Source organism: Syngnathoides biaculeatus, chromosome 13, assembly GCF_019802595.1.
Source record: "Syngnathoides biaculeatus isolate LvHL_M chromosome 13, ASM1980259v1, whole genome shotgun sequence".
Lineage (NCBI taxonomy): Eukaryota > Metazoa > Chordata > Actinopteri > Syngnathiformes > Syngnathidae > Syngnathoides > Syngnathoides biaculeatus.
In genome coordinates, this window is record NC_084652.1 from 8,261,047 (window position 1) to 8,288,104 (window position 27,058).

At 41.9% G+C, this 27,058-nt stretch overlaps 2 protein-coding genes across 10 annotated transcripts in view; both read right to left on the reverse strand.

Moving 5' to 3' along the window:
• Window positions 1-547: 547 nt before the first annotated feature.
• Window positions 548-15,314, reverse strand: LOC133511098 (glutamic acid-rich protein-like). Of its 5 annotated transcripts, none has more exons than XM_061839714.1 (32): window positions 15,040-15,311; window positions 14,893-14,949; window positions 14,239-14,298; window positions 14,087-14,149; window positions 13,916-13,981; window positions 13,258-13,320; window positions 13,117-13,188; window positions 12,994-13,047; window positions 12,147-12,206; window positions 12,005-12,073; window positions 11,867-11,938; window positions 11,719-11,784; window positions 11,574-11,645; window positions 10,562-10,678; window positions 10,436-10,483; window positions 10,281-10,355; window positions 10,073-10,180; window positions 9,941-9,994; window positions 8,918-8,980; window positions 8,753-8,830; window positions 8,611-8,670; window positions 8,443-8,520; window positions 8,120-8,176; window positions 7,980-8,051; window positions 7,393-7,446; window positions 7,208-7,324; window positions 7,072-7,122; window positions 6,869-6,904; window positions 4,193-4,270; window positions 4,080-4,119; window positions 3,853-3,904; window positions 548-1,994 (listed from the first exon to the last, which is right to left on the reverse strand). In XM_061839714.1, the coding sequence occupies exons 1-32, from the start codon at window positions 15,040-15,042 to the stop codon at window positions 1,028-1,030; spliced, it is 2,982 nt and encodes a 993-aa protein (XP_061695698.1). In that variant the 5' UTR covers window positions 15,043-15,311; the 3' UTR covers window positions 548-1,027. The 5 variants fall into 5 exon arrangements, with proteins under 5 accessions (XP_061695698.1, XP_061695700.1, XP_061695699.1 ...); XM_061839716.1 differs by having other exon boundaries at window positions 7,208-7,317; window positions 7,392-7,446; XM_061839715.1 differs by having other exon boundaries at window positions 7,208-7,321; window positions 15,040-15,310.
• Window positions 15,315-16,273: 959 nt separating this feature from the next.
• tep1 (telomerase-associated protein 1) overlaps window positions 16,274-27,058 on the reverse strand; it is a 29,193-nt gene continuing 18,408 nt past the window's right edge. For 3 of the 5 annotated variants that reach the window (XM_061838622.1, XM_061838623.1, XM_061838621.1), the window contains exons 35-55: window positions 26,801-26,925; window positions 26,625-26,724; window positions 26,397-26,552; window positions 25,993-26,208; window positions 25,820-25,876; window positions 25,348-25,486; window positions 24,545-24,799; window positions 24,052-24,206; window positions 23,847-23,954; window positions 23,036-23,140; window positions 22,842-22,971; window positions 22,698-22,777; window positions 22,040-22,166; window positions 21,734-21,867; window positions 21,551-21,672; window positions 20,177-20,323; window positions 18,639-18,738; window positions 18,286-18,394; window positions 18,134-18,216; window positions 16,719-16,823; window positions 16,274-16,639 (exon numbers count right to left, since the gene is read on the reverse strand). In XM_061838622.1, coding sequence (XP_061694606.1) covers window positions 16,520-16,639; window positions 16,719-16,823; window positions 18,134-18,216; window positions 18,286-18,394; window positions 18,639-18,738; window positions 20,177-20,323; window positions 21,551-21,672; window positions 21,734-21,867; window positions 22,040-22,166; window positions 22,698-22,777; window positions 22,842-22,971; window positions 23,036-23,140; window positions 23,847-23,954; window positions 24,052-24,206; window positions 24,545-24,799; window positions 25,348-25,486; window positions 25,820-25,876; window positions 25,993-26,208; window positions 26,397-26,552; window positions 26,625-26,724; window positions 26,801-26,925 — 2,673 coding nt within the window. In that variant the 3' untranslated portion in view covers window positions 16,274-16,519. Of the gene's footprint in view, window positions 16,640-16,718; window positions 16,882-18,133; window positions 18,217-18,285; window positions 18,395-18,638; window positions 18,739-20,176; window positions 20,324-21,550; window positions 21,673-21,733; window positions 21,868-22,039; window positions 22,167-22,697; window positions 22,778-22,841; window positions 22,972-23,035; window positions 23,141-23,846; window positions 23,955-24,051; window positions 24,207-24,544; window positions 24,800-25,347; window positions 25,487-25,819; window positions 25,877-25,992; window positions 26,209-26,396; window positions 26,553-26,624; window positions 26,725-26,800; window positions 26,926-27,058 lie in introns of those variants that run through there. The other 2 variants (XM_061838620.1, XM_061838624.1) reach the window with 2 other exon arrangements.

Genomic DNA, 27,058 nt, shown 5'->3' on the forward strand with positions numbered 1-27,058 from the left:
GGAGAAAACACACGCAGTCACGGGGACAACATGCAAACTCCACACTGGCAGTGCCGGGATTTGAACCCTGGTCTATATATATATATATATATATATATATATATATATGTCATATTTTGATAAATTTATGTAAATGCGTGCATATGTTTATTTTCTTATTGGCGTAGAGTATAAAATGGTTTGTACAGTTTTACAAACACAACCAAATAATCATCAGATGTAGAATCTTTATTATAATTGCAGCGCACTCTTACGTTCGCCTTCACTTATAACACATTTATTGCACATCCACCGACAAGACAACTTCTAATAAATAAGTTCATGAAACAAAACAGCTTTGCCCGTTTATCCAGTTAAAAAGTTTGCACTCGATGCAGTACCATTTTCTAGTGAGCAAACGTGACAAAAGTTTCCCAGAAGGTTCTCCACAGATAATATTTTCAACATGTCGACGTTACATCCAGTCCAGTGAACATTAACGCTAACGTTGGCCAGCTAGCATGTCGTCTTTATTACAAGGCACTTGTCTCTTGTGATTAAAAAACAAAAGAAAAACTAAAACATTACTGTCATATCAAAAAGTTTTGTTATTAGCACAATCATTGCCTCTCCGAAGAGGGAAAAAAATGCAATCTAGTCCTCAAAATACAGATAGCACGAGTTAGCTTAAAAAAAATTTTTGGCAACCAAAAACAAGTACCACATAAATTTAACTCATCAAAATAGTAAATATGTCCAATCTTATTATAAAATCACATTTTTAGCATTTTTACAGGTCTACGACTAAAGAAACAACAAACCCGTGATGTCATCATTGTGCGACCAAATGACAGCTTGGTTCGAACTTTGATCTTCTACTTAAGTGCACGACAAACTTTTAAATCCCTCAAAAGGCATACATATAAATAGTATCATAATTTTATTACTACGCAATGTTCCTTTACGATGCAGACGAGGGCTGTGGAGGTTGAATATTTGTGGGACCTCATAAGAGTTCCTTAAATGGCCAGCGACGGGCGGTCTCGAGTCACACGTACTCCCTGTTGTCGAGATCCTTCTTGATGGCTTTCTTAATGCGGTCGATCTCGTCTTCTTCCGAGCTGTCGTAGTCGAAGCCCCCCTTTTTCTTCTTCTTCTCCTCCTCCTCCTCCTTCTCCTTCCTTTGGTCCTCGTCCAGCGGCGCGCTGGTGGACTGCAGCTCCTCGCGTATGGTGTTGAGCTCCACCAGGCCTTCGTGCAGCTGCGTGGCCACCTCGCGAATCTTGGCGGCGAACTCGGACTTGGCGCCCTTCTTGAGCTCCTTGGAGTCCTTGGCCACGAAGTAGATGTCCATGCCCACGAAGAGGCCCGTGAGGACGCCGGTGGCCATGCTGGCGATCTGAACGGCGCGCGCCGCCGTGCTGCCCGCCACGTTGGCGATCTGCACCACGCGCATGATCTCGTTGGCGTTGATGAGGATGGCCTTGCCCGCCATGGCGCCGTCCTCGTAGAAGCTGGAGCTGAGCACGGGGAAGTCGCGGTTGTACGCGTTGTTTTTCATCTTGATGAGGTCGAAGCGCCGCAAGTTCTCGATTCCCTGCTTGATGAACTTGAGGCACTTGTTGAGGTCCGCTATCTTCTCCTGGTAGTCCTCCACGATCTTCTCCACCTTCTTGCGGTCCATGGAGTTGTTGACCTGGTTGGAGATGCCGGCGCCCGCCGAGGTGAGGCCCCCGGCCGTGGCCACGCCCAGCCCCACGGCCGTCACGATCAGCGAGGTGCCCAGGGTGACGGGGGCCAGGGCCAGGCCGGCGATGGTGGCCACGCCGCCGATGGCGCTGGTCGAGCCGCCGGTGATCTGGGCGATCTTGGTGTTCTTGTTGAACTTGTCCAGGGCGTCGGCCATGCTGTTCAGGTCGATGACGTGCTGCCACAGGCTCTCGGCGCGCTCCGAGAACAACTTGTTGAACACGCGGATGCCCTTCTGAACCTTATCCGCCGTCAAGGCGAAGGCCCTGACGGCAAGAAAGAAAAGTTTTTTTTTTTTTTTTTTTTAAAACATCCCAATCCTGGAGACCAACACACTCAATTACAAAGGAACTAACAATCAACCGCTGTGACCAATCAGAATTTAGTACTCAAAGTAACTCACTCACTCACTCACCAACTCACAACAAATTGATATTATCCAACAACGTTTAGAGCCCAACTAACTAATTAACTAAATAACGTACTACTAATCAGAGTTGAGTGTTTAGTGTAATCAACACCAACTGATACAAATTAGTGTTTTTTTTTTTTTTAAATTAAAAACTAGCTAACAGACTACTACTGTAGTCATACCAATAAAAAGTTTACCGGTAAAGTTCGGATGATCCTACTTACATTAAAATAATGCTACCAATCAAGGTTTAGTGGTAAATTTTGGATACTCCTACTCATTTACTCATTCACCCACTACAAACTTATACTACCAAGCAAAGTTTAGCGTTAGCATTTATAAAATCCTACAGACTAACTCTACAAACCAGAGTTTCGAGGGAAATTCAGCAAAAATACTACTAAGCGATTTAAGATTCGTGGCAATTTTTGCATCCGATTGATAAACAACCAACCGACAGACTTACGCAACCCATTCCTGTTAAGTGGTAACTTTTGCACAATCCGAGTAGTCACCTGATGGACGAACAGCCCAACTAACCCACCGACAGACTCGTGTGACCTATAAAGGTTTAGTGATAATCCTATTTAGTAACCAAACAACTGATGGAACAGGCCAAGTGATTGACAACGTTGATTGGACAGATGATTATCTAACTAGCAATTAGAAAGATGGAGGCGCACGCACTGGAAAGGAGAGGAATGAAGATTAGCCAAAGTAAAACAGAATAAATGTGCATGAATGAGAGGGGTGGAAGGGGAATAGTGATTCTCCATGGAGACGAGATGGCGAGGGTGGATGACTTCAAATACTTGGGGTCAACAATACAGAGCAATGGAGAGTGTGGTCAGGAAGTGAAGAAACGGGTCCAAGCAGGTTGGAACAGCTGGCAGAAGGTGTCTGGTGTGTTATGTGACAGAAGAGTGTCTGCTAGGATGAAGGGCAAAGTTTATAAAACAGTGGTGAGGCCGGCCATGGTGTACGGATTAGAGACGGTGGCACTGAAGAAACAACAGGAAGCCGAACTGGAGGTGGCAAAAATGAAGATGTTGAGGTTCTCGCTCGGTGTGACCAGGTTGGATACGATTAGAAATGAGCTCATTAGAGGGACAGCCAAAGTTGGATGTTTTGGAGAGAGCAGACTTGGATGGTTTGGACATGTTCAGAGGCGAGAGAGAGAGTATATTGGTAGAAAAGTGCTGAGGATGGAGGTGCCAGGCAAAAGAGCGAAAGGAAGACCAAAGAAAAGGTTGATGGATGTGGTGAGGGAGGACACGGGGACAGTGGGTGTTAGAGAGGAGGATGCACGAGATAGGCTTAGATGGAAAAAGACAGCACGCTGTGGCGACCCCTAACGGGACAAACCGAAAGGAAAAGAAGAAGATGATTATCTAACTACGCCGACAAACATGAACTAACTAAATTGACCAACTCACTAACCGACTTCACCAACTAGGCTGAGCAAATACTTAACTGGCAAACAATCGACAAAATTCTATGGCTAAAAATGAGTGTAAGAATGAATAAATGATGAAGGCCAACTTGAGTGCACTACGTGACGTCATCCACATCAATGGAGACAACCAGGGCACAACTCTTACAGCCAATAATTATCCAGCCATAAATACCTATAATATCTTGATTTAAAAAAAAAAACAATAAATAAACGAGCAATTTCTGGAATATCCATCCCAAAGTCATCCGACACTCACTTGGCTTCTTCTTTCTCCGTCATGTCGTCATTCTGAGGCGTATCCTCCCAAGCTGGGGAAGAGCACATTTAAAAATAAAGAAATAAAAACACAAATTGTTCATAAATGCATCCTTTTGAACGATATAACGACCACGATTTGACAAACTTTTGTCTTCAAACTTTTCACCGTTGCTGTCCACTTCATTTGAGTAATGAATATTCTGTTGTGGTTTTATTGTAACTTACATTCCACAGTGTTCCACCACTCCATAAGCCCGTCCATGTCCTGGAAGAAGATAATAAAATAATAAATAAAAATAAAGACGAGATTGCTCAGGTGGTGAACAAGGAAAACGGACCTGTCTGTCTTCGGGCTGCGCCGGATCAATGCGGAACTCCTCCAGCTGGTCGAACAAACTCCTGTTTCCGCCCTCGTTCTGAAACGCAAGTCGGAAGTACCGGTAGTTACAGTACTTGTTACGGTCCGCTTGCACCGGGGGGGTCAAAGGTTAGCAGGCGCACAAAAAGCGGGACACGTTTACCAACTGCATTATTGTTTGCTTGCTAAGTGCAAGTGGAAAAATTATGTCCGTTCTAGAGATTGCCAAATGCTATTAAATATGGCTGAAAGAATTATAACAATTATTAAATACTGTTATGTTACATTGCCATGCTGTTTCTGTTTTCTCTCTTTTTTTTTTTTTGGTTTGGTGATAAAATAATAAATAAGAAATTGTGTAATTAAAAAAACATGCCATTTCAAAATAAACTGAATTAGAATAGAAAGAAATAATTAAAACAAGAAAATACAACTACATTTAATTAGAATGAACTAGCCAAATAACTAAAATGTTATGCTTAAAGTACTTGAATCCCAATCAATGTCGAATTAAAAGTATATTCAAATAAATTAAACTACCGTAATTTCCGGCCTACAAGCCGCGACTTTTTTCCCCACACGCTTTCAACCCTGCGGTTTATGTGGAGATGCGGCTAATTTGTGCATTTTTTCCTAACGGCCGCAAGGGGGTACTCGAGCGAGAAAGATAGGAGCGAGACCGGTGGAATATATGTGCCGAGGAAGTGACTTTTACTGGCCCTGTTAGCGCTGCACTAGCGTTAGCGCTGTGGTAGCGTGTTGCTGCGGTGTTCCTGGTATGTCTCAGTGATATTTACCAGGAAGTTTTATTTTAACGTTAGCACTAGCACGGCGCTAGCGTTAGCACCAGCTTTAGTGCGGCGCTAGCGTTAAACTCTTTCTGTGTACCGTCTTTCTTTGTAAATATCTCGTGTTTCAATATGGGCACTTGCGACTTTTACACAGCTGTACGTATGTACCAAATTGTATTTCCTTTACATTTATAACAAGGTGCTCTGTAAGCCGGGAATTACGATTGATCAGAATAAAAAGAAATTGAATTACAACAAAATGGAATACAAAAAAAATGCAACAAAACACAAAATAATTAACTAAATTCTACGTGGATAACAATAAATGAGAAGAAAATACATTCAGAGAATAATAAAATGCAAATAAATATCACAAAACAATTCTATGCTTAATTAGATCATGATGATGATTATATAATATTTAATTAAAAACAAAAAAATAGGAAAATAAATCCTACTGACATAAGGTATAGCAAAGAAGTAAATTAGAACAAAATAGACAAAAATAAAAAAACAAACATTTAATTGAAACCAAATCAAAATGAAAAAATGGGAATTACACTATATTGAAATTGTGGAAGTGGTTATTGCGTTTTACATTAGAGGCCCGTTTGTGTACTATGTGTCACGAAAGCAAGTGTTCCTCTTGGATGCTGAAGAGGAGGAGGAAGTGATTCTTTTATGTTTTTGCAGAAGTCGAGACTCCCGCGAGAGAAAGCAGACAAACAAGTCAGGACACATTGAAGCGGCCTCAGCTCGTCTTACGTGCCTTCGACTTTTGTTTTGGAATCCAAAGGGGGCCCCAAAAACATACGAGAAAACAGAAAACAGATGCTGCCGAAAAGCGTTCTCCTCTAGGGCACGACGGGGGGGAAACTCACGTGACCGAAACGGGCCTTTGATTGTGTCATTGTGTGGGAAGAAAGCAGCGACTGGGCGGAACCAGATTGACATCATTGAAAACGAAAAGTCATTCTTTGCTCCCCGGGAGAGGAAGGGTCGTATACTTTACTGTATGAGACGGGACAAAACAAAAACACGTACACTGTGACTGAAAAAAATACAGATATTTAAAAAGGGGCACAAAAACAACTTCCTTTCTGTACAACAGCATTAGTATTAATTTCCTTAATTTTTTGGTTTGTTTGCTTTTGTCAATGCTGTCTGTTGCTCTGTTAAATAATTTGCCTGCGGAACTTTTTATTTGCTTTTGTTTGCTGGGGGGGAAAAAATGTTGGGTGAAAATGTGGAGTTATTCAGATACATTATGCATAATCAAGCATTACTTTAAAATGAAAAAAAAAAGGTATAAAAATGAATGAAAATTATCAATCCATCCATTAATTAAGCCGCTTATCGTCACACGGGGCAGGATTTGAATCCCGGTCCTCGGAACTGTGAGGCAGAGGTGCTAACCGGTCATCTACCATACAGCCTGACAACTACATAAGAAAAAAAAAAGTAATATATACATATAAAAATAAAAAAATATATAATATACCTTTGATTAGAACAAAATAATAGAAGGTTACATATGAATAAATACAATTCAAAATAAACCAAAAATAAAAACATTTAAACAAAATGCAAAAAAAGTATTGAAAAATAAAAATGAAGTCTACATTAAAAAAAATTAATTAGAATAAAATGAAAAAATGTCAGACAAAATAAATACCAAAAAACATGGAATTTTTAAACAAAAACATAAAATAAAATTCAATTCAAATGAACGTGAAATGCAAATACATTTTATCAGGACAAAATAACTAAATGTGAATAAATTACATGAAAATAAAATAATTTTAAACTAAATCATAAGAAATTAAATGAAAACAAAATCCAATAAAAACAAAAAAAAAGTTTACCTCTGCATCTGCCTCCCGTCTTTGTGCTATTTTATTCTGCAACACACACAAAATAAAGTCAATTACAACACTTGCACTATAGGAAATATACAATTCACTCAGTGAACTTGTTTGACCACAATTTCAAACTGTAGATAAACAAATGACATCTGTTAACACCTCCATAACTCACACTTGACACCTATTCAGTTGTTGAATGTTACCTTGACGCGAGGCATGAAGGGATTGTGCCTCTTCGGCTTCTTGACTTTCACCTTAAAATGACAAAACAAAAAATTGAAACAATGATAGGGAACAATTTATCTTGTAAGGAAGCGAGACAAAAAAAAAAAAAAAGACCTCTTCTGGTATGCTGGTGCCATCCTCCTTCTTTTTATCCTCTTTGGACTGCTCCTGATCATTTTCTTCTTCGTCATCATCATCATCTTTCAGCCCTTCGTCGTCTGATGCCGGCTGCTTTCACGAAACGCAATGAAGTGCTAAACATCGCCAAAGTGCAATATGAAAACATGCCATTCATGTACCTTGGCAGCAGCACGTGGCATAAATGGGTTGTATCGCTTTGGTTTCTTCTTGTTCTGGAAAAGTGACAAGCGGAGGGACAGTTAAGCCTTCGTCCATCGTTCGTGAACGTTCTATCGAAGGTTTTTGTGAGCATTTACAGTACAGTATGTAGAAAAGTATGAGGAGTGAACGTAACAATTTGGAGCAAGTAGCCTTTGGTTCTTATTTGGCAAAGTGTGCACGACAGAGCGATACTGACACGAAAGTGATGTTATATGGTCGTCTCCCATTTCTTGAGAGTGAGCAAGAATGGGCGCAAAGAAATACTTAGCAAAAAAAATGCTTTTCTAAGTTGTTTATATACATTCAGTTCCCCCTATCACGCTGCTCAGTTACCTTATTGTTTTATTTCTTACATTATTTGAGAGGATTCCGCTCAAAAGTAATGATATGCTCTTTTTATATCACAGAGTTTCACCTATCATGGGTGAATCTGGAATGTATCCTCCCATGAGAAATATGTGTGTGTGTGTGTGTGTGTTTCGGGCGGGCGATATGAAAGCATTTGCACTTGCTGGTCACAATATTAGGTACACGTGGGCCTCACCGCTTTGTTCTCCGCCGGGGTCGCAGCCTCTACCTCGACGTCTTCTTTCAGCAACTCGCCTTCTGATCGGTTCTGTGAAAGAACGACCTCGTTAATACAGTCGCACTGCGGCTCCGTGTCACACGATGTACGTTAACGACCTGATGTTGGTTCTCCTGCTTTGGCACTTGCGCGTTGGCAGCTCGGCTCCTCAGCTCCTGAAATCCAGTAGCAGTGTGCAAGAAGCAGGTCAAGCAAACACACTTTGTAGGTGTCACATGCAACACTGACTGTGTTTTAGGCACATTCTAGGACTTCTTTGGTCCGGTCCAGGAACCCTTTCTGACTGCCTTTGGAAAATTTTTGCAGTGTCATTTCAGAACCCTTTGTGACCTCTTTTAGACAATGTAAACATTTTGTCTATTTTAGAACATTAGCTGACTTTTTTTGGACAGAGATAAACTATTCTAGAGGCTCCACCTACCTCCTGTGAAGGCTTTCGCGGGGGAACTTTGGGAGGTTCCTTGTCTGTCCTCTGTTGGGACGTCATGTCCTTGTTGTCCTAGAGGAGGTAAGCACATCCTACTTGTATAATCACAGTATAAAAGAAACCTGGCAGCAGGCAGTCCGGGTATGAGTCAGTAAGTAGTACCTTTGCGTCTTCAGACGCTTTCTCCTTGGCTTTGTCCTGAACCTGCGTCCCGCTCTTCTCCTGTGAACACGTAAAAGTGACACCAAGTCAAAGCGGACGTTTCACCACGAGAGCACCGAGTGGACCCAAACTGCCGGCAAACCTCTTGGGCGGGTCGACGTGGAAGTGGCGGCGTCTCACTTCTCTGCTTTCTCTCTCTGTCAATGGCGTTGTTTTTGAGCTGGCCAGGATGACACACAGGAAGAGTTTAAAGGGGCGTGTGTTTGTCCGTGGTGACAGAATACGCATGATAATGAAAATATAGTACTTTCTGTTTCCCCTCCACTTGTCTGTCTGCTTCTTTGAGCGTCTCATTGTCTTCTGTGTCTTTCTGTGCAAAGGAGATAAGTCAAGCACGAGTTAAAACCCTTTAGTTTGGTGTTAAAACTTTCGAAGGTCGACAAAAACATTTGGCGCGGCTCTTAGCGAAGAATGCAGGGCCTCCAAAGGGACCTAATCTCCCAGGCGTTTTTTGGGCTTATCAAAAATGCAGCACGGGACTGTTTGACTTGGGGTGATGGCGAGAGGTGAGGTCAGTGCTGCATTCTGGAATCCTACAAACTTGTCCTCAAGACCTAAAGACTCTCAAAATTGTCTGCACTTTCAATTTTAAATTGCTCTACAACACAGTGTTGCATTCAACACCCAAAAAAGTGCAATTTTTACACAAAAGCAGTTAGTAAGGGCTTTAAAATTGTTACCACAGATGTTTATGAGTTGTCCTGAAATGGTGAGTGTTGCTTTCAAAGCCAAAATAGAAAAGGTTGTCCTTAAGAACAGATGGCATAAACATGCAACCCCAAAGTAGTCCTAAAATTAACTTAAAAACACATTCAGTCTTTTGTTCAAATACCAAATGGCTACTTAAATGTACTAAAAACTCCAAACAGGGTTGCCAAGTGGTTATAAAACAGTCAGTGTTGCGTTCAGAAGCAAAGGGGTCTCAGGTTTGCCCTCAGTCAGTCAGTTTTTCTAAGCCAAAATAGGCAAAAACCTCTTATACACTGAGCATATATGCATATTCGAAACATAAAAGGTCTTTAAAATAACTTAGTTCAAATGCCAAACAACTACGCAAAATTCATTAAAACAAAAAGCGTTATGAAAAGGACATAAAATGGTCTTTTTTGCATTAAAAACCATAAAAGTCCTGCAATTGGCCCAAAAACAGTGAGAAATGGGTTAAAGACTGAAAGAGCACAGCTAAGAAGAATAAACTCAAGATCCCATCACCAGCCAGGCTCCACGCCTAGCAAGGAGGAAAAAAAAAGAAACAATGTCATTAAGTTACTTTATTGGCAGCCTTGAATGGGTTCAGTTTGGACATGGCACCCTTCACGCCGTTCTGTGGGAGGCGAGGACACATTAAGACGGACGCCACACAGGACAAATGTTACGTTTGACATTGTAGGAAGGTATTGACCTGTTTGTGGCCGGACGACTTTTCGCCGGCGCTTGGAGTGTCCTCGTCGCTGGAGTCGCTCTGCTTCTCCTTTCCGGATCGGAATGGATTCAGCATGTTGAGCTTGCTCTGAAAAGACATGTTTAAGAAAAAAAACAACAACAAAAAAACCCGACATGAATTAATAAACTGAGAGAAGACAATATTTCCTCAAAACAACTTGCAGAACCTGTTTGTGAGCAGCCTGGTTCTCGCTGTTGTCCGTTGTCTCCTTGCTAACATCAGCATCTGTGTTCTCCTTCTCCTAAACAACCGCACACACATCAACAACATTCATATTTTTACATCTTTTCATGGGGAAAAAGAAGAAACAGACAAGCGCACCTGTTTCTCAGAGTAGAAGGCGTTCTTCATCATGGCGCTGAAGCCGTTCTGGAGCCACACAAACACACGTTTATGTGGAAATTGTTCATATTCATGTTCATATTTTTGATGTGCTTTGTTGATTACCTGCTTGACTTTGGGCTTCTCCGACAGATTTTCTTTGGATCCTTGCGACTTTTCCTTAGACTTCTCCGCGAGACTGTCGCTGCTGTCGGAGAGCTCGCTGGCCGCCGTCAAGTCCTCCTAAAACGGAAGCGAGTGTGAGCGTTCAAGAACAACAAAGACTCCTGAAATTGCCAGACAAGTTCTAAAATTGCCTGATAGTAGAATGAGTTGCATTCAATATCAAATATTGACTTAGAAACAGTTTGTAGTGCATTTAAGACAGAAAAACAAATGCTTAAAAAGTCAGTTTCCACCAAAAAAAAAAAAAAAAAAAAGTTATGAAATGGTAATAAATCCATCTGGAATTCAAAATCAAAACTGTGCTGAAATTGTCCTAAAATGGTCAAACACGATTCTCATATGGTCATAAAATGTTGTCAGACACGTGTACTTGTAAGCCTTAAATATCATCTTGAATGCAGTCAAGACCACAACCGTGTTAAAATTCTCTTTTGATGGCGTCACATAAATGATTCTTAAAGAATGTCCACACAAGGTCAAATGTTGTGCTCAAGACCAAGAATTCTGACAGCCATCCTAAAACAGTTAAAAATGTTTTGAAAAAAATTCCAGAATCGGATTTGTGGACTAAACTTGCTTTCACTAAAATTGTCCTGCATTCAAGAGCGTTTGTAAAACTTGCCCTTAAACACAGTTGACCTCAGATTAAGGACAAAAAGACTTGGGGAAAAAAAACCCTAAACGATTCAGGTATTGCATTTGAGAGCAAAAGAGTTATAAAATTGTCCTAAAACCATCAAAAATCCTGCGAAACGGTTCTCAAAACACATTGAGACTTGCGTAGAAGACCCAAAAAAGTCCTACAATTGCACTTAGACACAGTTTATGTTGCGTTCAATAAAATAGTGTCAAAATGGTCTGTTAATGCAGCACGTTTTACATGACAAAAACAAAAGATCCTTGACAAAAGCTGAAAAAGCATTTAAAACCAAGTCATAGGTGACTATCAGACCTGAGACAGAGTTCTGGTTGCGGCGGGATGTTTGTGTTTTTTGAACACGCCGCTGAAAAGGCCTCCCTTCTCCTGTGGAAACAAAACCAAATGACAGCTTTGTGGTCGTCACGGTAACACGAAAAGCGTTTTGCGTGGCCCTGACCTTGGCCCCCCCCTCAGAGAGGTTTTCACTGCTGGCCGACAACTCGCTGGATTGAGACAAATCATCCTGGAGCAGTGCGGAAAAATTGGATAGTGTTGATAAATCAATAAAACTGCTAAATATTGAAATTGGCTTTCCTGGCGCTCACCTGAGACTTTGTCTTTTCTTTAAGCGGCTTTGGTGATTTTTTAAACATTCCACCAAACATGCCAGCTGACTCCTGGGAAAGACCACGCGTTAGCTATGGATGTTAGCATTATTCACGCTATAGAAAAGCAACGTTCACCTTAGCATTGCTATTGACGGCAGGGTTGTTGCTGCTTCCCGACTGCTCGTCGTTTTCAAACAAATTGTCCTGGAAAGGAAGTCGATTGTTGTCCAATGCAGGATGACTCATACATAAACATTTGGGGCGGGGCATGTCTCACCTGAGATTGTGTTCTTTTAGGAGCTTTTTTAAACATCCCGCTGAACATTCCGCCGCTCTCCTACAGGAAAAAACGTACATAGCGTGCAATAAATGGCAAATAACACATACACGCGTAGTTTTAACAGTTCTATATACAGGCTGTGTGTTCCACAACAACAAAAAGTCCTGAAACAGTACTAAAACAAGTATAGTTTTGTGTTCAAGAGCAAATACAGCTTTCAAATGGTCCTAAAACTCCTTTAGCAAAAGAACTGTAAAAATGCCCAACACCCAACGTTGCATTCAATGTCTAAAATGCAGCCTCCGTTATGTTCATGACGGAAAGAATCATCAGTGTTGCGTTCAAGATTGGGAAAAAAAAGCCCTAGAATCATTCAAAAACAATCAATGCTGCATTTAAGGACAAATGAGCACTACAAGTAGACAAAGACAATGTTGCGTTCAATACCAAGAGTCCTGAAATTGTTGTAGTCACTTAACTGTCCTGAAAAAAATCAACCATTTGGCCTTGCAGTGTTGCATTCAAGTCAAAAAGAGTCCTGAAAATGCCTTCAAAACTCAACCCACAGTAAATTCTCCACCAAAATATTCCTGGAATTGTCCAGCCTGTGAGGCATTCAAAACCAGAGGAGCCCTAAAAATATCCTGAAAAAAAAAAGCCAGTATTGCATTCAAGACCAAAAGAGTCCTGAAATGGTCTGCAAACACAATTCAAGATGAATTTGTATGAAAACACAGGGTTGCGTCGAAGACCAAAAGAGTCTTGAGATCGTCCTAAAACATGCTAGCCCAAAGACTAAAACACCTTAAAAGACCTGATCATTGTGAAATATATAAATATTCACCTTGGTGTTTTCATTCATATTGTTGCTTGCAGACATGTCGATGTCTAGAAGATCCTAAAAGAACACAACACGATCATTTACTACACTTTTGATGCATGGTTTAATCTTAGTACGGTGGGTCACCTGTGAGGGCCTGCGTGCATGTCCCCGTCTGGGAGGTTTTTTCAGAATCCCGCCCAGCATTCCCGATTTGTCCTGCGAAGAACAGGAGAGTTTAGCGTCAATGCTAAGTGGCGTAAGCTAACGGTACAGGGGAGCCCTCACCTTGGATGACTTGCTGTCGTCTAAACTGTCTGAAAGCTCTGGATTGTGTTGCGAGAGCGCCACCTACAACAAATAAACCTGTTTTTCAAAACAACTCCCGCAGCATCACGTTCAGGACCAAAAGCGTCCTAAAAATGTCCAAAAGCAGTTCAAAAGTATTCTGAAACTCATCTAAAATACATTCAATTGTTGCATTCAAGGGCGGCACGGTGGGTCAGCTGGAAAGCGTTGGCCTCACAGTTCTGTGGACCCAGGTTCAATCCCAGGCTTGCCTGTGTGGATTTAGCATGTTCACCCCGTGCCTGTGTGGGTTTCCTCTGGGCACTCCGGTTTCCTCCCACATCCCAAAAACATGCAACATTAATTGGACACCCTAAATTGCCCCAAGGTGTGATTGGGATTGCAGCCGTTCGTCTCGATGTGCTCTGTGATTGGCTGGCAACCAGTTCAGGGTGTACCCCGCCTCCTGGCCATTGACAGCTGGGATAGGCTCCAGCACTCCCCACGACCCTCGTGAGGATAAGCGGCGAAGAAAATGGATGGATGGATGGATGGATGGATGTTGCGTTCAAAGTCAAAGGATTTCAAAAGGTAACCTTAAGGACAGTCTTTGTTGCATTCAAGACCAAAAGACTATAAATTGTGAACAACAGCAAACCTGCTGTGGCTCTTTGGACGATTTCGGCTGCTTCTTGAACATGCCCTTAAACATACCTCCTTTGTCCTGGAATTTAGATTAAAAAAAAAAAAAATAATAGTTTAAAAAAAAAATATTTGAACGTCTTCATTAACCTGATGGACGTCACGGAAAAACAAGGAAATTAGAAACCTTGGCGCTGTCGTTCAGACTGTCGTTGCTCTTTGACAGTTCACTGCTGACTGACAAGTTGTCCTGCGTTGTAAACATTCATAAGGAAATAAAGAAAACTCAAAATTGCAAGTTGATTAGTATTAAAATTATTAGTTACAGCGTTGTAGTACCTGTGCTTCCACCAGTTTGGAGGATTTCTTGAAGATGCCACCAAACAAGGTCGCCTTTTGCTGTCACGCAAGAGAAAAATAATTTTATTGTGTTCATGTTTGACATCAAGTGCACATAGCAATGACAAATAATTGTACTTACTACCAGTTTATATTTTGGTTTCATGAAGATATAATATCTCAGTATTGATACAGTAGAAGCATCAACATGTTAGCATCACATATCGGTCTTGTCACCAAATTGTGTCTCTTGATCACATAAAAAAATCATTTATTCGACACATATGCTTTTGGTAATATTTTAAAAAGTGGATTTTGGCAGACATTTTTTATTTAGATACATACTTCCATACTAGCTGTGTATTTAAATAGATACATATTTTATTGGATAGTTATGCGAAGGCAGGTTACGCAGTGTAAAAATGTTTACAAATAACCCATGTATGTACAAAATATACTGTATCCGTACATTTTTGCCCTCCAGGCCCAAGGACACCAGCGTGAATAAAACTCCAAAAGTCATAACATTGCTATGAATATCATGGAATTGTGTTGCGTTTGTAGGCCAGCTTTAGGGTAGGAAATCACCTTTAAAACAAAACCAACCCATATTATCGTCATTAAATGGCACTGATGGATAAAATTATTCCTCACCGCGACGTCTCCTCCATCATCACACTCCAAATCAAGGTCCAGGTCACCGTATCGATCCTGCACGAACATGTTGAACGTGGTAAATACTTTTCATAACCACAACAACAACACCGTGTGTGTGTGTGTCTGGTGAGGATCCTCTCTCACCATTTTGAGTTTCGGCTTAAATCCGTGACGCAAACTGCTTAAGACGTTTACGTCCTTTTCTCCGGTTTCGCGAAGTAACTTTCCGGACGTCTGAGCTAAAAAAAAAAAAAAAAAAAAAAAAAGTCCGCCCACCGCTCCTCAATTGAAGGGGTAAAAAAAAGAAGGAAAAAGAACCTTCACCCAGTTCTTTGAGACGGGGTTTAAATAACCTGCCGGTCCGGTTCCACTAGCTTACTAGTCATTAGCATGGTGGGGGCGTGGCCTGTCTCACCTGCCAGGACCAAAAGGGTGAGACGTTGAGGGCTGCTCGGAAATCTCAATATGCTTTTCGAAATCCCAAAGGCTTGGCAGAATTCAAGTAGGCGGCGAAAAGAAATTGACACGCAGACATTTTCACGAACCTGTCATGTTAATTTAAAGTTATCATTAAACGCCAGTAAAAACGATTGCACGACTTTTAACACTTTTTGAGGAATGTTAAAATAAAAAGTACAGTAGGTATTTTTGTACAGCATCCCATCTCTTTGTAACGATAAATATGAATAGATTCAAATATGAAATACCTTATCACATACTTTCCTTATCAGAATCAAATGGTCAAGTGTGTAGAACACACAAGGAATTTTTCTCCAGCAGGTGGTGCTGCCCTTGTACGACATACAGAACAGAAAACAAGGAACGGCATAGCAACAAGAACAAAAGACATTTCTGTTAATGGGAATTATTACTTATAAGACGTGCAAGATGTGAAATCTATAAAGTATCTAAACAATGTCAATTGTGCAAAGGGAGCAGTTTAATATTTCAATACTTTGTGCACCCTATTTATTTTATGGCCAGACTTGAAACATTAATTTGCAAAATACATACAATTATGATTTCAAATTGTTTCACAGCCTGTCTCAGAATATGAAGTTTAAAAAAATGCATTCAATCTATATATAAAATTTAGTAATATAATTTATAATAGCAATAGAATTATCTGTGCAGTATATGGATTTAACATCCAATCTAACTTTCATTTTGTGACTTAATTAAAACTTTATCTTTTTGCAGAAAATTGATAAGACTCAAAATTGAAATTATAGAACTATCCGATGACACACACAGGCACTCAAACACCCCTCATTGTGTACAACTAATATCACTGATGAATTGAGAATATTTTTAAATATATGAAAATGTTTGTCATGTGTTTTAAAGTACAACAAATAAGAGCAGATTGAAATGGAATTTATTTTTCCCAGCTGTAAAAAGATGAGAGACTTTTCATATATGCCATCTTTAATGACTTTCAAACAAATTTCGCCCACACATGAGAAGATCATGGATAACATACGGTATAAGTCTGCTGTGTAAACCAAAGGCACATGTGAGCATGCCAACATAAAGCTCTCTTCAAAACTAATATTACACATAAGTGTCTTATTGCTATTGCACAATATACAGAAGCTTTGGTTAATTAGTGCCATGCGTGTTCCTATTCCCTCCAGGATAGGAAGTAAACCTTTCCCAGCGCATCGCCGCACACCATCTCTGAGGGCTTTTCCGGGTTCACCTCCAGCAAGACCACGGGACCGCCGCACACAAACATTCCCACCTGCAAAAGAGACAGCGAGGGAAGGAAACCCAAATGTGACAAGAGAAAAGCGTGACACAAAGCGATGCTGGTGACTGACTTGTTTCTTGGTGCTTCTGTCCCACAGTTTCACTGTACGGTCGAAGGAGGCTGAGATGATGAGGCTGCGGGTGAGCCTCAGCACACTGATCTTGTCATGGTGGGCCTGGGTGGCGGTACAAGAGCGTACAATCCACTTCAATATCGGTGTGTTTAAGGGCCCACTGTCACGAAATGCATGATTTTTAGTATGTTATTAATGGGGAAAAAAAGACAGCCGGAATGGACCCATCTATTTTTTCACCACACAACATGATTTTGACGTATATGTCTTTTTGTCACTCCCGCCATGAAAATCTTCGAGGGATTTGTTTTTGAGAAGAAGCAGGAAATGATGTTAGTAGCAGACGCCCACTTAGGCGGTCTCGTCTGTTTCTACCAGTTTTACCTGCTCGTTGTTCCTTCTTGTTAGCCAAAATGCCAGCTCGTTGTATTGCTGGATATTGTTCGAACACTCGGGAGGATGGATTTACTCTTCATACTTTTAAAAAAGACCCGATTTGTCGTGAAAAATGGATGGCACGGGTGCAAAGGACGAGAGCTTCGTGGGTTCCAAATGACAGGTAGGTGTGTACAGACCTACAAAAAAAAAATAAATAAAAGTGCGGGGGGGGGGGCATAATCCTCTCAGAATGTAACAAAAGATCCGCGTACGTAAGTCAGGGGTGCTAAATGTGTCGATGTGCACATCGGACGGCTTCCGCGCAGCAGCAGCCGCGGAAGGATAGACTCCGCACGGCCTTGTGGATCGCCGCCAGCCTTGTTGACATGGTCGCGTGTGGGAGGAGAAAGGAGCTACCACCCCCCCCCTGCTCAGCATGGGTCCTCCTGAGTATGCTACAAACTCTCTGTGAGGCTGTTGTTAGTTAGAAGTGAACCGCGTATCATCAAAAAAAGGCTCGAAATGATAGGGGAATATTGCCCGGTCTTCGAAAAGAGCTTCAGTGTTCCATAGCATGTTGCCCCTACGTGTTTTCAATGGGAATGTCCCGGTGTAACATCTGATGATGACGTTGCAGGCAATATGGCGACCGCTTGGATGTTGAACGAGACTTCCGCAACTTTGCGCATGGATGGCACGCTCTCCGCTCATATTTATTTTTTTGTATAAACATTGAAGTGAATGATGTTCTATGTATTTTTCATTACAATATCTATTTTAGAGTGTTTATAAACATGACAGTGGAGCTTTAAAAACGTGCATGAACGCATCCCTTTAACCGCTCAACACATTTGCTGTGTGACCTTTACCATCCCGGCATGGACCCGTAAACAACAATCTCCAACATCCCAACACAATTGCAATTAATCAAATGAAGCAATACAAATTAAAATCGTGCAATTCAAATTGAGTTTTTTTTTTTTAAATCCAAGTATTAATTATTAATTGTCGAGTTATACTTTATGGTGACTTACTGGCTTCCTGCTGGTCCATGAGAATTTTTCTGAAGGTTGGTTGAACCACATTTTCCCTGTCACGTCTCCACACACCACAAATTCTGGAAAAGCACAGGTTAGACAAAAACTGAGGAGAGGCAGCAGTGGGCAATTTGTTTGCTTGTTAGCACCTTGGTCCATCGTCACGGCTGTCATCAAGTCGCCTTTCTCCTCATCCGAGGTCTCCAGAGTCATGGAGCTGAAAGATGAATTAATAGTATTCTCTGGGCCCATGGCGAACTGAAAGCAAAGACATAAGACTTTTATGTCAACATGAACGAAAACACCGGATAATATATTACAGCATGTCGTAGCAAGGAGGTGTGGAAATCGGACTCAGGTATAATACGGTCTCGATACCAACTCTGTATTTTCAACTCGCGTGGCCTGAACAAAACCCAGGTTGTCCTCTCCATGCAAATGTGTTAAAAACGGCAATTCTATCATTAGACACCGTGGCGTCGGCAGTGGACGTAAAACTCACGATAAAGCCGACGTGGACCTTTGTTTCCGACTCTCCCACCAACCAGATGCTTTTCTCGTCATTTCGGATGAGTCCCAGAATGCCGACTTGAAAGTTCCAACTGTGTGAAATCATTAACACAAACATACACAAAGGGCGAGTCACCTAACACTTCCAAACTGTTCAGGTCTCATTTGATTGTTTTGACTTTCAAAAGCAAAGACACTCGAAAACATCCAACCTTCACCATGAAATTTTGACTTTTACAAAAGGAGCCAAAAATTTAAATCTTAAACGTCATTCTTTACTACAAGTGCTACAATATTTGTAGCATAATTTACGCCCTATAGGCCGCGACTTTTTTCCCCACACGCTTTCAACCCTGCGGCTGATGCGGTGATCCGGCTAATTTGTGCATTCTGTTTTTATAACGGCCACAAGGGGGCACTCGAGCGGAAAAGGTAAGAGTGAGACCGGTGGAACATATGTGCCGAGGAAGTGACGTTTACCTGTCGGGCCCTCTTAGCGCTGCGCTAGTGTGTTACTGCTGTGTCTCAGTGAATTTTACCAGTGTTTTTTTTTTGTTTTTTTTTAACCGGCCCCGTTAGCGCAGGGCTAGCATTAAACTCTCTGTGTACTGTCGTTCTTTGTAAATATCTTGTGTTTCAATGTGGGCATTTGCGGCTTTTACACGTCTGCGGCTTATGTATGGAAGTTTTGTTTCGGCTTGTCCCGTTAGGGGTCGCCACAGCGAGCCATCTCAGATGAACGCTCATGTTTGTTTAGAAGAGTTTTTACGCCGGACGCCCTTCCTGATGCAACCCCTCTTGGGGAGTAGAGGCCCCAGTGAGATATGAACTCATACCAAATGGTATTTCCTTTACAAATGTACTGGGTGAGCCTTATAACCAGGTGCGGGCTGTAGGCCGGAAATTACAGTATATATTTAAGCTGTTGTAGCTTAAATCGGATTCATGCTTATTAAATTTGGTTTTGGCTTTAGCATTGTTTAAAATCAAGGAAAACCGTGCAAATGAAATCTTGAAACTGTTAAGTTTACATATGATTGTATTTCTTATGGTATGGTGGTAACAGTTAAACAGGGTGCTTGAAACATTCCAGAGATGTATCTTTGTACCATATTTGGACAGGTTTCCTGCATAAACATGCACCTGTCGGTCTTTGAAGGGCCATGGGGGGCTCTTGAAACAGTGTAGGGGTCCAAGTCATGCATTGTCTTACAAGACAGTGAACATTGTCTTTACAGGGAGATTTCAGAATGTCTGTCTGTACACTTGTTGGTCTTACACAGACCTTGTGGGAATTCCGAAAAAGTGATAGAGTAAAACGAAAAAACAATTAGCGTACATAATGAAACATAAGGAGATTTACATTCATCTCAGACATTTGGGAAAGGTCCGAGGTTCATAATTTAATGAGGATATTCTTGAATCAGGTGAAAATTGACATCCTGTGTGCATGAAAAATTAACAGCATTCAAGGGGAGAGTAGACAAAATGAAACTGCCCTGAAATAAGATGGAGGACAACGCTAATTACCTGTTGACCATCATTGACCACTGCTTGCGTTCGTCGATGCAGGTCACGTCGAAAATCAAACTGCTCCTGGACACGCCGATGAGAACGGAGCAGTACGCCAGGTGTGCCATTTGCTCCTTCACCTCGTGCGACCTCACCTTGACTAAACTACAACACACAAAAGTCCTTAAAAAAATGAGCTCGATATACAAGTTAGGGTTTATTTTACAAACACAAAATTGTACAAATCTTAATTGGTTTATATTAATACAAACTGAATGAAAACAATGTAGAAAAATTAACACCCTCTAAAAATAAATTGTAAGCATGAAACATCTAAAAAATACCGTACATATTAGTCCATGTGCCTTAAAAAGGTGGGGGGTGGTGAAGTACTGTCTGACATTGACGAATTTGCATGAGTATCTGGGTGTGAGCTGTCGCCGACAGCAACTCTTGCATGTGTGTGCTCACATTAGTGTTTTTCTGTTCTCGAGGCATTTGATAAATATCCATCCATCCATTTTCTGAGCCACCTTATCCTCACAAGGGTCACGGGAGTGCTGCAGCCAATCCTAGGTATCTTCGGGCATGAGGCGGGGTACACGCTGAGCTGCTTGTCAACCATTCACACTCAAAAAATTACACCTATGGACATTTTAGTCTCTCTAATTACTGCATGTTTTGGCGATGTGGGAGGAAACCAGAGCGCCTGGAGAAAACCCCCAGAGGCATGCAGGGAACATGCAAACTCCACAAGGTTGGAGGCAGGATTTAAACCCTGGTTCTCTGAACTGTGACGCTCTAACCAATCTGCCACCGTGCCACCCATTTCATAAATACTTATGAGGCTATTCTAGTGAGTTTAAGTTCTTCAAATATGCTGCCTGTTAAATGAAGTGATAAATAGGTAACGTCAAATACACAAATAAACAATGGAAACAAGGAGCATGGAGCAGACGATACAGAACTAAATATGTCTCTGCATCTCCTCACTCAGCAGGCCACACCCCTTAAAGACAAAACTTTGTCTTTTAGCTTCATTACACTTTATAAAATAACTTTATTTACCCACATTCTCTTTCATTGTGATTTAACAGTCAAGTTTTACAGTACAATTTTCCTTCACAAAGACATTTTGGGGGCTATAACGGATTAAGTGCATTTTAATTAATTCCAATGAGGAAAAATTATGAGTAAAACGAAAGAATAACAGAACAGATTTCATGTATTTGTCAACATACCATTGCATACTGTAAATACCCATAAAAAAAACAAAAAGTGATACAGGAGGTGCATGAACGAAAATACTTTAGCTGAGCTTTACAGCGCTCAGTACAGGTCAATGTTGTTGGATGTTTACATTCAAAACTTATTTTTTTTTCATCTGTTTACCTGGCATTGCTGTGCTCCTGATTCCACGTAACTTTCCAAACATCTACGTAACAGCCCACATAGCTGACAGCAAAGCAGCCGTGAGGCATGGAACAGATGGCTATGACAGCGTTGTTTGAAGCCTGCACACATCAAGTTAGTGGAAGGGTGATGACATCATCAACGTGGCTAGCGTGTCCTCACCTGTATGCATCCGACCGCTTGGCTGCTCAGCCACACCTCCAGCAGGCCCGACTCGTAGCCGGCAAGAAGCACACGGTCGTCCCCATCGGAGAAGCAGAGCGCGGTGACGGCGCCCCGCAGGCTCGGGGGGCGTTCTATACAGACAACAAAGGCGGCGAGCTTGTTACGTGGAGCACCAGACGGTGCCACGCCAGACCAAAATCGCGTAAAAGCAAAATCTCAATCCATGGAGAAAAGAACTACATAAGAACAGCTACCAAAGATAACATTATAAATTGTGCCTATTGTGAGTTCATCAGACTTTACCGGTTTGCCAAGTCCAACTTCGCAAGGAGCGATCTTCTGACACGGTGAGAAACTCTGGGATGTTTCCCTCGCGAGCGATGCTGCGAATGCCACCGCTGTGACCAAGGAGGGTACTGAAGTGCTCCACCTGTACACCACCAAGAACCCCTCCGTCATAGTACAGTGTGTTCCAATTTATTATGAACAGGATTTAACTTGTTGACATGGTGGTGCAGCTGGTTAGAGCATTGGCCTCACAGCATACAAATTTGAAGCACTGTATTTTCATCATCATGATGTTTTGTCACTGTAAACCGCACTGACTCTTTGGGAAAATTAATGAAGACTGCATTTGCTTTATATCCATCCATCCATCCATTTTCCTTGCCGCTAATCCTCACAAGGGCCGCAGGGAGTGCTGGAGCCTATCCCAGCTGTCAATGGGCAGGAGGCGGGGTAGACCCTGAGCTGGTTGCCAGCCAATCGCAGGGCACATAAAGACAAACAGCCGCACTCACAATCACACCTAGGGGCAATTTAGAGTGTCCAATTAATGTTGCATGTTTTTGTGATGTGGGAGGAAACTGGAGTGCGTTTGCCTTATAGTTTGGAACAAATTATCACGTAAACACTTTGCCGCAATTATGTAAACTATTATTTATAAACATAGTGGATCCACCTGGAAGGGCTTCCAGAATTTCACAGTTCCATCTTGGGCAGCAGTCAAAACCGTGAGATTCTCTGGGTTCTTTTCTTTTTCTAGAGAGAAAGAACGTATGAATAAATACAAACAATCAGAAAAAGATCATCACTTGAGGTTTACCCGCTTCAGGGACAATGGAGCAGGCGTGGATCCATCCCTCGTGGCCGGGAATGTGGCAGATTTCCACGCCGGTCTCCCATTTCCACACGTGCAGGTTGCCGTCAGCGCAACCGGCCGCCACGTAAGGCCCCTGCGTGTCCACACGCAACCAATAAGATGCCTGCAGGGTCACGTTAATGTGGGAGGAGGCTCACCAGGCTGCAGACGGCTGTGAGAGGACTCGTCCATGTGATCTCACGCAGGCTCTGAGCGGCCTCGATGTCCCATAAGGAAAGTCTGCCATCACTGGATGAGCTTATCTGTCAATCAACAACATAATTAACATATTTTTTAAGGAAAAGCGATGTGACAATGAGAAAGGTTTTCTGGTTACAAATTCAAGCACTATAAAAGTACTTTACCCCTGTGATGACGGAACATGAAGATTCAAGTGTTTTCATTAGTGTTGATCAATTTTGTGATATTTAAAAACAACTAATAGTAATAAAAATAAATGTAATAAAATTCAAAATACACAAAAATAAAAAAACAAGCTAACATGAATGAATAAAGAAATTGTATAAATACAAGTAAAATGAATATTCAAATAATTAAATGATAAAGTGTAAATGTAATAGAAAGTAATAAAATAAGTCACAAAATATAATAAAAAGACACCAAAAATTAGTTAAATTTGTGTATCATACAAATTGAATTTGTTCAATAAACATGCAAATATATGATAAAATACAAACATTTTAAAAATTGTGTGTGTAATTACAGAAATCAATAAATACACTTAAATGAAAAAAAAATACAAAAACCATTACCACAAGTAACAGTCCATTATTCAACTGGTAAGGAGCAGTCTTTTCCTACTTAGTAAATAAAAATAATCCATTAAGTTGCTCCAGGTTCCTTTTTCCTCGTGTTGATTCATTATATTGTTACTAAATTGATTTGGAATATTATTTAGATTTCTCTCAAAATTCATGACAAGTGGAAAAAAAAAAATGGAAGGCCCACCACACAGTCGGAAGTCCAAACACAACCGGTGATCCAATCTCTGTGGAAGGCTGGGAGGACTTTGGAAAGACCAGGAGACGTTGAGGTCATGTCCCACACCACCAGAGTCTGCAAAACAAACAAAGAAACAAACACACATTTACTTAATGCCCGAAAAGCTGTCATTTTTTATTTATCGAGGATTGTACTTGAAACACATTCATACTTTGTCTTTTCCACCAGAAAGCAGCTTTGCACCGTCGGGGCTGAAGGCCAGGCAGGTGACTGCCCCACTGTGACCTTTGAGCAGGCCAGCAGGTGGCTCCGAATGGCACTTGTCACTCAGCTCGCTGAGCAGCCACAGCAATATGGTGGAGTCATCTATTAAGCAGATAAACATGTTAAGAAATAAAAGCTGTAAGCAAAGATGAAAGTAAGCTGCCACCACCAAGCTCACCAGGGTCCCAGAGGACTTGATGTGAGTAAACACCCATTTTATCATTACATTGTAGACGGTATAGGGGAGCTATTAATCATCTTATCACGCATCTTTGTGGATTTGAGTGATTATAATTTCATTATTTATGGTGAGTCATCAAACTTTGCTGCATAATGACAAAAATGTAAATGCTCCACCATTTTGCAAATTTGCACACTTTACTTATGATAACATGCCCGATGCTCATGTACAATATTTGTTGAGTCTAGTCGCTTCTCACCCGAAGCAGTGGCCAGGTAAGTGGCATTGTGCGCCACGGCGAGGATGACGCCAAACTGGCTGCCGAACATTTCCTTCATCTCCAGTCCCGTCAGCTCTCCGTTGTCCCCGAGAGTTCCCTGCCACAGCCGCACAAGCTTGTCGTGGCCCGTGGACAACAGCAGCGGTGATGGGTTGCCCGACAAGGAGTCCGCACAAATCCACAGCAGGGACGGCACAGAGAAGCGGAAAAGGCCTGACTCCCAAATCATCTCACCTGCCAAAAGAGAAGAAAACCACATGCAATTCCAAGACATCTACTAGATGGCCCTATTAGAAAAAAAAAAAAAGATAAAACTGCATCCTTCCGAAGAAACACAGGTTATCCTAAATCCGGTGAATTGATGCTCCCATTAAAATCAATTGAAATAAATCAACTTTCCATCCATCGATTTTCTTCGCCACTTATCCTCACAAGGGTCGCGGGGAGTGCTGGAGCCTATCCCAGCTGTTAATGGGCAGGAGGCGGGTTACACCCTGAACTGGTTGCCAGCCAATTGCAGGGCACATTGAGACAAACAGACGCACTCACAATCACACCTAGGGGCAATTTAGAGTGTCCAATTAATGCAATAACTATCCTACGTAATAATACAACGAAGTCTATTGTATTGCATCCTTACATATTTTGTTAACTTGTCAAATTGTCATGCTATTTAAGAGCTTTTCATGGATTTCCGTGATGCCCTGAGCTCATGTCCGAAATCATATTTGGTTCAATTTTCTGTCTGGCAGTCAGTGCACGTTCTGGCATGTAATACCCACCCGAGCTGAAGCGGAAGAGTTTAAATCCATCACCATGGTAACCCACGGCGACGTAGTCCCCACTGACGGCCGCACAGAGGCCGCCGGCCTCAGTGGACATGCCACGCTTGCTCTTCTTGTGAGGAGGCTCCTGCACATCCTGAAGGAAACATGGAACAAAGGAGTGAAGCTATAGATTTTCTACATTAGCTTCTGTGGGAGTAGTTGATATGACTCGAAACCAGACTCTGTATGGAGAAAGGACTTTTTAGGTTTGGATTTTCTGCAACAGTAACATTTTGTCACTAAGCTGTTGACTACTTTTTGTGAAGAATAGTTCTTTGTCAAATTGCTGCTTGTTGTGAAGTTCACTTCCACCATTTGAACACTAATCTCATTATTTTTCTTTACAAAAAAAAAATAAAAATTAAAAAGGGCAGAGCAACAGCTCGTATATTGAAAAACTCATAAGCTGAGGAAATGCTGTACTTACCCAGTGTTTCTTTAATGTAGCTATTGAGCGTCCAACTCCACCTGACCACAGCTGAAGCTATTTAAAAAAAAAAAAATAAATAAAAATAAAAAAAAAAAAAGCAAACTGTTACTGTCTTTTGGATGTTGGTTGAAAAAAACAAACTGACCCAGTGGCCATTTTGATGTGCCCACCATCTGATCGGAGCCAGCGGTCAACAGCAAACGGCCCCGGTCGAGGAAGGAGAGGGCGTCGGTGGCCCCAGTGTGCGCCTGGAAGCATCCCACGCAGGTGGAGGCGTCCACAGACCACACGCGTACCTCCCCGGACACCGACCCCGAGCACAACGTGGACGACGACGACGGCGAGAAAGAGATGCTGCGCACTGAGCGGCTGTGACCGCACAGCCGCTGCCGTTACGGAACACAAAGACATTCAAAGGTACCGCTGTTACAAATCCTTTTATGGACACTTTGATCAATTGTAAGTATTTTTGAGCACACAATCAATTCTACCAGATTTTCAGACACCCGGTTAAAGATCTATCTGTTAATCTGAAAGGAGCTGCAGTATTGAGGCAGTTCCAGCAGCGACTCACCACTTGGGCGTTATCCTGAAGCCACTTCCACACGATGACCTTCCCATCCCAGCAGCCGGCAGCCACCAGGCGATCCTCGGAGTCGAAGGTAACGCAGTTCAGAGGGCTGTCGCTGTCCAGATGGGCTACCTCTTGACCTTTGACTGAAGACCACACCTGAGGAGCGTAAGATCTTCGATCGGTGATAGCGCAGAGATAGATGACCAGAAGTCATGGTAACTCGCTAACTTTCAGCGTGAAGTCCAGTGAGGCCGTGGCCATGTGCTTCTTGTCAGCGGTGATGTCGCTGGCTGTTATCACGTTAGCGTGGCCCTTAACGAGAGACGTCCTGCGAATGGCCGAGCGGATTGAGATTAACCAATGCCGTCGTTCTTTGAAGATGTACGATAACAGAGGTCGCTTACCGACATCCGTTGACGGCGTCCCAGATCTCGATTCGGCCATCGAAAGAGGTCGTGGCGAGGTGTCCATCCTTCAGGACGACACAGCTGGAGATGCCGTCGCAGCTGCTCACCAAAGACTTCATTTCCTGTTCAGGTGTGACACAGGAAGCAAGGGTTAACTGTTTTAAATTGAAAAAAAAAAAAAAAAAAAAAAAGTTACATTTAAAAATACATAAAACCCTACTTGACTGCTTGAATTTCATTAAACTTCATTCAGAT

Excerpts from the sequence above, each read along its gene's own strand:
- LOC133511098 (XM_061839714.1), bottom strand. Across the intron at positions 9,995-10,072 it reads AGTCGTCCGGCCACAAACAG|AACGGCGTGAAGGGTGCCAT; the intron begins GTCAATACCTTC and ends CGCCTCCCACAG. Across the intron at positions 8,671-8,752 it reads CACGTCGACCCGCCCAAGAG|GAGAAGAGCGGGACGCAGGT; the intron begins GTTTGCCGGCAG and ends ACGTGTTCACAG.